General features: G+C 42.9%; 1 protein-coding gene, 1 long non-coding RNA gene and 2 other non-coding genes across 4 annotated transcripts; 1 reads left to right on the plus strand and 3 right to left on the minus strand.

Moving 5' to 3' along the window:
* Nucleotides 1-240: 240 nt before the first annotated feature.
* ATP5F1B (ATP synthase F1 subunit beta) lies at nt 241-6,700 on the minus strand. The gene is made up of 10 exons (XM_070621716.1): nt 6,001-6,700; nt 5,335-5,517; nt 4,916-5,090; nt 4,238-4,359; nt 3,806-3,990; nt 3,115-3,273; nt 2,868-2,990; nt 1,974-2,186; nt 1,389-1,590; nt 241-509 (listed from the first exon to the last, which is right to left on the minus strand). Exons 1-10 carry the CDS (start codon nt 6,290-6,292, stop codon nt 412-414), a joined length of 1,752 nt encoding a protein of 583 aa, XP_070477817.1. The 5' UTR covers nt 6,293-6,700; the 3' UTR covers nt 241-411.
* LOC139083616 (uncharacterized) lies at nt 1,483-4,700 on the plus strand. Its single transcript, XR_011540490.1, has 2 exons — nt 1,483-1,620; nt 4,090-4,700. It is a non-coding gene; the product is annotated as an uncharacterized lncRNA (long non-coding RNA).
* LOC139083727 (small nucleolar RNA SNORD59) lies at nt 4,081-4,151 on the minus strand. Its single transcript, XR_011540634.1, has one exon. It is a non-coding gene; the product is annotated as a small nucleolar RNA SNORD59 (small nucleolar RNA).
* Nucleotides 5,191-5,265, minus strand: LOC139083728 (small nucleolar RNA SNORD59). The gene has a single exon (XR_011540635.1). It is a non-coding gene; the product is annotated as a small nucleolar RNA SNORD59 (small nucleolar RNA).
* Nucleotides 6,701-12,749: the final 6,049 nt, after the last annotated feature.

A 12,749-nucleotide genomic window follows, 5' to 3' on the forward strand; every position in this document is an offset into this window, starting at 1 on the left:
TTGCTTTCAACAAGTGACATCAAAGGGCCAAAGCTGAGGTCCTGCTATTAAGATCACATCTTCCACAGGAAGCCCCTCACAAGACCCGCAGTTGTCCATCAATCCAAGACCATGGCTTTTCCTTTTTGACGACCCCATTTCAAACACAGACGGCCTACTTTGTGCTACTGCTTCTTTTGGCCACTCAATTATTAAAAACTTGGCTTGGCTGTGTTGTCAGGACCAAGAAAAATAGACAGATTCGGAGGGATGTACATTTTATTGGAAACCTTAAATACTCTTTTCAGATAGAACACAATGTCTTCAGTCAAGGCTCTCATGTGGCCTACAGAGAAAACTGAGATTTTTGGGGTAGGGGCAAGGAGAGGGACAGCACGGAGGACGAATGCCTAGTTTGCCGAAAGGACCTGCTCACGAATGCTCTTCAGCCAGCTTATCAGCTTTTGCCACAGCTTCTTCAATGGGTCCCACCATATAGAAGGCCTGTTCTGGGAGATGGTCATAGTCACCTATATGGGGAAAAAACCCAACTGGTGAGAAGCGGAGGGACATCAACTTTCTGCAGTGTGTACGTAACTCACACTTGAGGCCACCAGTCAGAATGTGATGAATTCATGTCATCTAAGAAATCTTTTCTTAACAAACTTCCCTCACAAATCCAACTTAGAAAACATGATACAGTATGGATTAACAACAAATGGTCTGGAGCCACACAGCCTAGGTTCAAATTCTTGCCCTCTACTTTGCTGTGTGATATTGGGACCCGTTATTTTAAACTTTTCAGTGCTCCAAGTTTCCAAATTTGTATAACAAGATACTAATCGTCTTCCTTACAAGGATGCTGCAATTCACTTAGAGGACTAGCTTGCACTGAAGGCGCTCAGTAAGTGCTGGATGACTTAAGAATCCAGTAATAATACAAGCCTCACTCTGAGCAGTAAATATAGAGTATTTCCAAAGAAAATTGATGAGAAACAGCTTATTTTAGGGCCGCCCGATGGCGTGGTGGTTAAGTGCGCACGTTCCGCTTTGGCGGCCCGGGGTTCGCCGGTTCGGATCCCGTGTGCGGATATGGCACTGCTTGGCAAACCATGCTGTGGCAGGTGCCCCACATATAAAGTAGAGGAAGATGGACACGGATGTTAGCTCAGGGCCAGCCTTCCTCAGCAAAAAGACGAGGATTGGCAGCAAGTGTTAGCTCAGGGCTAATCTTCCTCAAAAAAAAAAGAAAAAGAAATAGCTTATTTTATTATTTAAAAAATTATATAACTAGGCACAGTCTACCTATAACTGCTTGATGGTTGCTGGAATGGGAACAGAGCACAGCGAGCATTCAAGAGATTTCAGCTTCTCTCATTTTTGGTTCAGCTTTATACCCAAAATCTCACCTGCCAAAATCTGCTGGAATCCTTTGATGGTCTCTTTCAGGGGTACCAACTTCCCCAAATGGCCTGTGAACACCTCAGCAACCTGGAATGGCTGAGACAAGAAACGCTGTATTTTCCGTGCACGAGACACAGTCAACTTATCTTCCTCAGAAAGTTCATCCATACCCAAGATGGCAATGATGTCCTGGAGGGATTTGTAGTCCTATGAGAAGACAAGACAAGAGAAGCCCAAGTAAATATTCACATTCCTTAAATTTGGACAAAAACCTAAGGGTTAATACCACCTTACATTCACACTAAGCTTTGTACAAAGCATTTTAGTATCTTGCCTCACTTCGTAAATTAGCGGAGGGGGAAGTTACACACTTGGGGTCATGAGGGCCCTCAGCTATGATCAGTGTCTTTTTCTCCTTATTCTTAGTCTGGTGCTGTTAAGAGACCTCATTAACACTCACTAAAAACTCCTGATCTCATCTTTCTTTGCTCCAAAACAAATGACACAATCACCACAAGTTCTGGTACTAATATAATCCCCAATTCTCTCTGTATGACTTTATGACCACCAACCTCACCTGAAATACTCACCTGTAGGATCTTTTGCACCCCACGGGCAACCTCATAATGCTCTGTACCAACAATGTTGGGATCCATGATGCGAGAGGTGGAGTCTAGAGGATCCACAGCTGGATAGATGCCCAGCTCGGCAATAGCACGGGACAGGACAGTGGTGGCATCCAAATGGGCAAAGGTAGTGGCAGGGGCAGGGTCAGTCAAGTCATCAGCAGGTACATAGATAGCCTAAAGTGAGTCAAGAACCCATGAGGAGCAGCAGGAAGCCAAGTATTCCACTTAAGCCATCCCCTTTGCTGACTTTTCATCTCACTTCATCTTCTTAGCATTCTGTCCACCCCAAAAGAGCCTTCTTACCCCTAACAGCTGCTGAGAGCTTAGGGATTATCTGGTCCCTCCAAGCTGTGACAAAACAATTTCCATTGTCATTCCTTTTGTTCTTCATCCTACATTTTAACTCTTAGTGATACCCACTTTTAGAGTTAAAAAACAAAAGCAAAAAAACCTTGCACCACTACAACAGTTCACTAGGAAAATGAATCATGAAAGTTACTCTAATGCAGACACATTTTCAGATAATTCTACTATACATACCATCTATATACATTTGAAAGTTTGTAGTACATTAGTGCAGTATATATTTAATGCTCAGTTTCCATCTTCAGACTCCTCCGCAACTGGAAACCACTACTTTTGTGATCTATATTTGCATGTATACCTTCAATTACTTTAGATGAGTGTTTCTTAATCTTTTAGAGTTTTTAACATGCACACACACAATTTTACACATTACGTAAGGGAGCTCACGAACCGGGTTAAAAGCCTTTTGAGGCATAAGTAACGAGGTTTCATACGTCTCTGTACATGCCTTTATGCAAATGAGACTTTCATTCATTTAATTGTTCTTACCTGTACAGAGGTGATAGATCCCTTCTTGGTTGTGGTGATTCTTTCCTGCATGGTACCCATGTCAGTGGCCAGGGTAGGCTGATAGCCCACAGCAGAAGGGATTCTGCCTAATAAAGCAGATACCTAAAAAAAAAAAAAAAAAAAAAAAAAGAGTAAAAACAAAGGTCTTAGTCTCTACATCTTTAGCCTCACCTGCATCATTCCATAGAAAGGTCAAATGAACCCGGTCCTCTCAAGCCTCTCTTACCTCTGAGCCAGCCTGGGTGAAGCGAAAGATATTATCGATAAACAAAAGTACATCTTGACCTTCTTGGTCTCTGAAGTATTCAGCCACAGTCAGTCCAGTCAGAGCTACCCGGGCACGAGCACCAGGTGGTTCATTCATTTGACCATACACCAGCGCTACCTGCAGTAATCATACATAAGTAGAGAACCTGGCAGAGAAGTATGGAAGCCATATACCCAAGGTCTCCAAATCAAGGGAAACTACCCCAAAAATCCTCCTTCTCAGAAGGTATCAATGCTTTTTGTTCGCAAATTTCTATTCCCTTTTAGAGATGCAGTTCAAAACAACACAAAAGACAGTTCTTGTATTACTGAGCCAAAATTCCTGTAGTAGGAAGTAAATAAACTGTAAGTAAGGGGCAGGCATAAAATAGGGTTATCTGAGACATATGAACCACCTCCAACTCCCTCCAAAATCAGCCTCAAATGATGGGACTATCTACCAGAAACAGCCTGGAAATGTAATCTAATGTCAAGGAGAAAAGAAAATGTGCATCAGTGTATTAGAATTTGGGAGAAAAACACTGACAGAAATTTCCTTTGTAGGTCCTGGAACACTAAAACTAAAATACAAAACATGGCTTCAGCCAGCAATGCACTCAACTCCAAGTTTCCTAATGTAACGACTTTGCGGACACCAGCTCAGGGCTCACCTTGGAGGTAGCATCTTTTAAGTTGATAACACCAGACTCAATCATTTCATGGTATAAGTCATTGCCCTCACGAGTCCTCTCACCCACACCAGCAAACACAGAGTAACCACCATGGGCTTTGGCGACATTGTTGATTAACTCCATGATCAGTACCGTCTTGCCGACTCCAGCACCACCAAAGAGCCCTGGGAGAGGATGAAAAGAAAGAATATTCTTTCTGTGTTCTGTGTTCCCAAATAAGCAAACTTCAAAACAAATTTTCTTTCCATCTTTTTCCTTCTCAGGAATGGCATCTGGCTTCAGCAAACTCAGAAGAACGAAAGTCAGAAGCTACTCATCAGCGAGGGACAGATCTCGGGACCCACTCATAACATAGTAGGAGTTTTTCTTCCCACATTAGGTTTGGAAAATATGTACCCACCACTAACATACCAATTTTGCCACCTTTGGCATAGGGAGCCAGCAGATCCACAACCTTGATACCAGTGACCAGAATTTCCTGCTCAACGCTCATCTCCATGAACTCAGGAGCCTCAGCATGAATAGCAGCAAATCTGTAAAGGCAGAAAAGATTGGTGTCTCTCCATCATGTTGAAAGGTTCCTCTCAATTCTCAAGTCTAACCCTTTACTCATAGCCTCACCTCCTCTTATATAACATTCTAGACAAATTGTCATCTGGCATCTTCCCCAATGTTCTACAATGAAGGGGATTTCATTATCTCAGGAAGCAATAATCCCATTTCCCAACAACTTTAACTATCATAAAGATTTCCCTTTTACTGAACCCTAATCTAATAGCACCTCTCCACACACCAACAGGAAATACAAGAAACTCTAAGTTCTGGAAACCCCACAACCTAAGCCACTGGTATTAAAGCTCACTTAAATAATCAACTTAGGTCCTAAGTAGCAGTTTTTACAATCAGAATTTCTGCATCCTTCATTTTCTTCAGAAGAAACTGGATTGTGTGGTTTTAATAATCGAATATATCACTATTTTAAGTATTCTCTGCAGGAAAAATCTACTATACTAGAAGGTATCACCTTAATGTATAAAACTGCAAGAAAAACGTTTCTTTGTGTGTGGATGCAGCAAGAGGGATACTCACTGTTTGGTTTTGATGGGACCTCTCTCATCAATAGGTTCTCCAATGACATTCATGATCCTGCCCAAGGTCTCAGGGCCAACAGGAATTTTGATTGGTGCACCAGAATCCAGGACTTTCTGGCCTCTAACCAAGCCTTCTGTACCATCCATGGCAATGGTTCTTACTGTGCTCTCACCTGTCAGATAAAGGTATTGCAGGGTCATCCATAAGAACAAGTTGGCTTCACCATATTTAATGAAAGTAGCTGGCATGAAAGGCCTAAGTCAACCAAGACTCCTTCTCAGTACCTAAACGTGGCTTCAGCAAACTCAGAAGAACGAAAGTCATTTTGATGAAATCATCATAGAAGGAAGACAGCCTGGTTTTTGGGATATTTGGGCTAAACAAGCTCTTTACTATTCCTAACAGATTCTACTTACCCAAATGCTGGGCCACCTCCAAAACCAGCCTGGTCTCCCTGCCTTGCACTTCCAAAGCATTTAGGATGGGTGGCAGTCCCTCATCAAATTGGACGTCCACCACCGCACCGATGACCGCCACGATGCGCCCGGTGGCGGCACCTGCCTTCGGCGCAGGAGATGTTTGGGCAGCATAGTCTCTGGCTAACAGACAAAAAACATATGGGAAGGAGCTGGGGTCAGGACGGTGAAAGGTCATCGGAAGCCCCCGACTTGACCCACAAGGACTGGTGACTTTGGCCCAGGCCCGGCCTCCTTCCGCTTGCTCGGAAGGCGTGTCCAGAGGGAGGGCCTCGCAGGAACCGAGAAAGCGCCTGCACAATCTTCCCATCCTCATGCACAAAACCCCATCGTTAGAGAGCTCGGTGCCCTCATTCTACCGGAAGGTCAATGCACCTGCCCACACTTATCCGTCACACAGCGCCCCTTTTCCAAAATGAGATGGAATTAGATCGAAGAAAGCTCCCAAGGGCGATCCGTTCTTGTCCTCCTCCCATCAGAAAGCAGGGCACTGGCCCTGGCGTCCCTCTAGCACCACAGATCCCTTAGGCCCGAGCGACAATCGGCCCCCGACTCAAGGTCATGGGGCTGCAGAAACGAACCCAGCTCCTAGAGGAAGGCACTTACCAGGCTGCAGCGCTGCCGGGGCGGCCCTCAGTAAGAGCTGAGCTTGGGGCAGCGGCGCGGACGAGCTGAGTCCCCGCAAGGCCCCGGAGGCCGAGGCAGCGGCCACACGACCCACAAGCCCCAACATGGCGGAGTCCGGGTGGAGACTGAGCCCCGCAGCGGTCCCGGCGCCAACTCGCCTGCAGTTGGGAGGAGGCCTGCTCTGCAGTAGGCACGTCCATTGGATGAATTTGCTGCCCATCACTCTCAACGCTGCTCCTATAGGCTGACAATCTCTCATCTCCTCAACCATTGGCCAAAATTGGTGCTAATCTGAATTCCTATTTTATTGGACATTGTCGGGCTAGGTGCAACCCTCAGAGCCTCGAAACATAATTGGATAACAGGGATGTCAGTTGGAGGCAATACTTGGCGGAACTACGTTTAGGAAAGGGGCTGAGTTCCTGTCGGGAAGCACGTGGGCTGTCTTTGGCTGTCCTTGGGCTTTCTCCTTAGGTAGGACCTTGAGCTGGGTGACAGTCGCGGCGGGGGGTGGGGGTGGGGGTGGGGGTGGGGGGGTTAGGAAAGTGGTAGTGTCGTGAAGCGCCACCGATAGTGACCTTGGCGAAGTCAGGAACCTTCTCTAGAGTCAAAACACGGTTTTTCTTCCGCAGCAGTGAGATTGGAAACTTGCAGGCAGCTCAGCAGGTCAGCAATCCGGACAGAATGTCTATCACTTAAAGCTGTACGGTGAAAATAACTAACGTAACCAGTCATTTAACAGATGTGTGCTAGGCATTGAGAAGACAAAGATAAATAAGATTTAGGACTTCCCTTTTAAAGACAGATGAGCAAACTATGCAATAAAGTGTGATGGCTCCTGGTTAGTATAGGGTAAGTGGGTGCATGCAGGAGGAGGGGATAAATTTGGGTCACCTGGAGGTGTAGGGAAATTGCCTCAAAGTGGAGGAGGCTGACAGATCCGTTGTGAAACATGAGTAGAAATTCTTAGGGTAAAGCGGAAAAGGAGACTATTCCTAGCACAGCTTTACCTGAAACAGCATGTCCCTTTTGTGGAACTACAGGTGAGGAAAGTTGGAAGTGAGGAAGGGAAAAAAGAGAGGACAGTAAAGAGATGAGTATAGAGAGAGAAGCAGGGGCCCGGTCTCCAGCTTTGGATGGCGGTGGAGGCTGGGCAGATGTAGGTGTGTGAAAGTGCTCTTTGAGTATGGAAAATCATGGAACAGGGCATCCTTTTCTGTAGTATTAATTTTATTCAAAGTCCTTGGGGGGCAGGATAAGGGAGGCCCCTAATCTATTAGAACAAACATGGCTATGTGGAGTAATTCATCATGGAGCTACCTCCCCAGACTTTCTCCCACCAGCCTACATTAGTTCTCATTTGTCTGCATGATCAGGAAAAAGTTTCCTGCTTTTGGCAGTGTGGAGCTATCAAAGGATTTAAAGGAGAAAACAAGCAACAGAAGAAAATCTTAAATTTGAAGTGCCTATGGGTAATCTTGCCTAGGAGGAGGGAAAGGACCAAGAAAACAGCAATGTTGTCTCAAGCAGACAGAGAAAAATGAACCAGTAAAGGAAGCAGCAGAGAAATAAGAGGACCAAAGAACAGTGTTAAGAATCAAGGAAAGAGAATGTTAAGGACAAAGTGGTCAATAGTACAGTATCAATCACATAAACATCGTGTAAAATGAGGGCTGCAAAGAACCAATTGGATTTGGCAACTAGGAATTCATTCTATGGTGAAGTGGGGTCAAGGTAATTTCAATGGGTTGCATCATAACACACGATATACATTTTTGATTTGCAATCTGTGCTCTTTCTGTTACACTGGGCAGCATCCCAGTTAATAGGGACCTATGTATTTCACTTGCCTCCCTAGAGGTTAAGTTTCCATAGATATGCTAGGATACTCCTTAACAGTATTGCCACTCGGGTCAGACTGGGTTAAAATCTTGTTTTTGCCATTTACTAGATATCATTGGTCAAGTTACTTAAAACCTCTGTACATTATTTTCTTCAACTATAAAAGAGGTAATAACAAAATGGGGATAATCTCACAGGGTTGTTTTAAGAAGTAGATTAATACACGAAAGAGGCATTTACAACAATGCCTGACACAGTTACCACTGTGTTTTGGTACTTTTACTTACTGTTGAATTAGTGTTAAGATCCTTTGGTTTTGTATCACCAATTTTGGTCTTGGACAAAATTTTATTAATGATCAAACACATTTAAACTGACACTTCATTTAATCCAAGTGTCAAAGTAAAGATTGTCACATAAATTTTCAGGTAACTGAAGCTCATCACTTTTTGAAATGTATCATACATTTTTATCCTCTCAGCAGATTAGGGTATCAAGTAATTTAACTTTTTCTTGGACATTTGGGTTATCATTAAGCAAATTTTTGTATCACATTGCAATGCTAAATGCTTTCAGCGTTACTGAGTTGGATGTGTAGAGCTATTTCTCCCTTATGCTAAGTTTGTGAACTTTTTATCTTTATAATTCCTTTGCCGTCAATGTTTGCCCTCAGCAACTTCCTGTCCTCCTCTTCTGAAATCAGATAAACCTGCTAAATTTATAATACTGTCTAAAATAAAAGTAAATAAACTTGATTAGCTTGGGTTGACATAGGCCTTAACAGTCTTTCTGAACAAATAATGTCATCTATTTTAGAATTCTGACATGTTTTGGTCCTACTTCATATTTCTTTTTTTGGTGAGAAAGATTGTCCCTGAGCTAACATCTGTGCCAATCTTCCTCTATTTTTTATGTGGGATGCTGCCACAGCATGGCTTGATAAGAGGTGTGCATGTCCGTGCACAGGATCTGAACCAGCATACCCGGGCTGCTGAAGCAGAGCACGTGAACTTAACCACTACACCACCAGGCCAGCCCCCTACTTCATATTTGATGATTCCCAGATGATAGCCCAGCTAATATTTCACGCAAAACACAATTTACTTTTCATGGAACAAGAGGAACCACAAAGACCTAACCTGGTTTCTTACCTGAAGTTAATTCCAAATGACTGATCCCATAATTTAGGACTGAAAACCTTATCAATTTTATGTTAAGGTGAAAATTGCATTTTCCACCAACTCATTTTACTGCCATCCACAGTGGTCATGCCCCACATTCTTCCAGTACTTTGTAATTGGTAGAATGTCTCGTCTCTACATTTCTTGACAATCATCTTGGGTGATTTCAAATTTCATGAAAATGATCCATTCAATACTCTAGCTTCAGAGTTTTTTAATCTCTTTTATTCCAATTACAGTCATGCACTGCACAACAATGTTTCAGTCAACAATAGACTGCGTATACCATGGTTAGTACCCCATAGCCTAAGTGTGTAGTAGGCTATGCCATCTAGGTTTGTGTAAGTACACTCTATGATGTTCGCATAACAAAATCACCTAACGACACATTTCTCACAACATGTCCCTGTAGTTAAGTGACACATGACTATAGTTTCACATTCATTTTTTTTTTAAAGATTGGCACCTGAGCTAATAACCTTTGCCAATCTTTTTTTTTTCCTGCTTTATCTCCCCAAATCCCCCCTGGTACATAGTTGTATATCTTAGTTGCAGGTCCTTCTAGTTGTGACATGTGGGACGCCACCTCAACATAGCCTGACGAGCGGTGCCATGTCGGCACCCAGGATCCGAACTGATGAAACCCTGGGCTGCTGCAGTGGAGCTCATGAACTTAACCACTCGGCTACGGGACCTGCCCCTCACATTCACATTTAAGCATCCTGCTCCCCAGTCATTCCCAACTTCTATCATCCTGAAGATTGTTCAACCTCAGAAATCCAATATTCTTTTGTCAGACCACAACTCTGGTGTTTTGGGTTTTTTCCCCCCCACACAATACATGAACATATTCTAGGTATACAGGATTTGAATAAATCTTTCCACCACTACCCCTAAAATCTCACTCCCTTTTCCAGAAATAACCACTAAAAAACATTTTGCATATACCCCATTCACTTTCTGTCCACTTCATATACATATAAAATACACATTCCTGTTTTTAAAAACCTCAGTGGAAGCACACTACAGAAAAGTTAAGTTTTCTGATCTTTATGTTTTAGAGAACTTTCTGTGTCAGTACATTTAAGTTTACTTTATTAAGACTGCACCGTATGCCATAAGTGTGTAATCTTATTTTATTCCAGTAATGATCACTGGGATTGTTTCAAATGGCTATTACATGCAACACTGAATGAAGAGAAAACCTTGTACCCAAGATCATTGAGTATACCATCTAGTATTTCTTTAACATACATTTCTAGAAATAAAATGTTGGCTTAAAATTGTTCATTTAAATGAGTTTTTGCCAAATGGCCTCCTAAAACCATCTTGCTAATTTATCAGGTTCCCAGAGTCCTTGTCAAAACTTTTTAAAATGTGGCTGTTAAATGAATGAAATTATTTCATTGATTGAATTTGCATTTCCCTAATTTCTACTAAAATGGAATACTTTCATATTTATTGGCCATTTATATTTGTTCAGTGAATTACCTCTTCCTATCTTTTGCCTATTTTTCTTCCTATTGCTTATAATGATTAAGTACTCTTCAAATGCTTCTTGTAAAAACTTTCTTCTAGTACATCACTTGTCTCTTAACCTAATGAGATCTTCTTTTATATTTTGGTGAGAAAGATTGACCTGAGCTAACATTGGTTGCCAATATTCCTCTTTTTTTGCTTGAGGAAGATTGTTGCTGAGCTAACATCTGTGCCAATCTTCATTTTGTATGTGGGAGGCCACTCAGGATGGCTTGATAAGTGGTGTGTAGGTCTGCACCCAGGATCCAAACCCGTGAACCCCGGGCCACTGAAGAACGTGCGAACTTAATCACTACACCACTGGGCTGGCCCCCTTAATGGCATCTTTTGACCTAAGTAATTTTTAATGTCAGATTTGTTAACTTTTCCCTTGTAGCTTCTAGATTTTGTTATGCTTGGAAGGACTTCCCCCTACTATTAGCTAAGAATTTGATTAATGAATAGTTTTTTTCAGTGAGTAGGTCAGGATCCACCTGCATCAGAATTGTCTAAATCTGCACTATTCACTTTGGTAATCACCAGCCATATGGGGTTACTTAAATTTAGTAAAATTAAAAAGAAATCCAGTTTCTCAGTGGCATTAGCCCCATTTCATATCTTCAACAGCTCTATTTGGTTGGTAGCTGCTGTGTCAGACAATGGAGATACAGAACATTTCCTTCATCACAAAGTCACAGTGGACGGGGCTGATACCACAGCAGAACCAACTGACTCATAATCTGCAGTTTAGATCTAGAACAGTGGTTGTCAAACTTTGGCACACATCAGAATCACCTAGAGGGCTTAAAACAGATCACTGGACTCTACTCTCAAGTGTCTGATTCACTAGTCTGTCTGGGGGCCCAGAATTTATATTTCTAACAAGTTCCTAGGTGAGACTGATGCTGCTAGTCTAGGGACCACATTTTAGAAATCACTGATCTCAAGTGTCACTTAAATTGCGAACTCCTGGGCCTCACATGAAACTTACTAAAGCCTAGCTCAGGGCTGGGACCTAGGAATCCACATTATCAGAGCGCCGCACGATTTTGACAGTTTGAGAACCACCAGGTTCAAAATGGGCCACAGGGCTATAGAAATAGGGAAAGAGGGGCCAGCCCAGTAGCATAGTGGTTAAGTTCACATGCTCCACTTCGGTGGCTGGGGTTTGCAGGTTCATATCCTGAGTGTGGACCTACAAACCGCTCATCAAGCCATGCTGTAGCAGAGTCCCACACACAAAATACAGGAAGACTGGCAACAGATGTTAGCTCAAGGCCAGTCTCCCTCACCAAAAAAAAAAAAAAAAAAAAAAGGGAAAGAACTAGAGCTACAAGAGTAGTTGTGAGAACAGAGAAAGAACAAGGATTCAGGGACAGGTATACTCCTTATGGGGACTATTAGTCATAGCAGAAGCTTTACATTTCACTCTCCTGAACTTGTGATCACGATAAGATCCAGCCATCAGAATGGGATGCAAAATAGAGTATGGAAGGGAAGGTCATTGGATTTGAATCTAAGAAATTTAGGCTAGAGTTCTGGATAGGTTCTTCACATACACAATGAAAATTATCCAGGCTGACAATATAACGTTAAAAGCAAAGCAAGACTGGCAGTTTCTTAAATAAGTTGTCACCAAACCCCCATTTGACCACCTACGTATCTCTGGAATCTGTCTCTCCAGGTCTCACTGCAAAGTGCACCCCTTTGCCTTTTACCATTTGAATTACTGCACTAACTTGTTTTCTTCCCTCCAGACCCACTCACAAAACATAACCCATACTATGGCATTTCTGAAATATATTCATTCATAAAGTATTTACTGAGTCTTCACCACGTCAGGTGCTGTCCTAAGGGCAGGAGATTTAGTGGCGATATGTACATCCTTCACTCTTCTGCTAAGACATACAACTAATAATCAAGTATGTTTAAAAGAAGTCCACAGAACTGAAAAGCATATACGATAAAAAAAAAATTTAAGGGGCCAGCCTGGTGGCGCAGCAGCTAAGTTCGCATGTTCTGCTTCGGCGGCCCAGGGTTCACCGGTTCAGATACCAGGTGTGGACACAGCACCGCCTGGCAGGCCATGCTGTGGTAGGCGTCCCACATATAAAGTAGAGGAAGATGGGCATGGATGTTAACTCAGGGGCAGTCTTCCTCAGCAAAAAGAGGAGGATTGGCAGCAGA

Source organism: Equus przewalskii, chromosome 5 (genome assembly GCF_037783145.1).
Source record: "Equus przewalskii isolate Varuska chromosome 5, EquPr2, whole genome shotgun sequence".
NCBI lineage: Eukaryota > Metazoa > Chordata > Mammalia > Perissodactyla > Equidae > Equus > Equus przewalskii.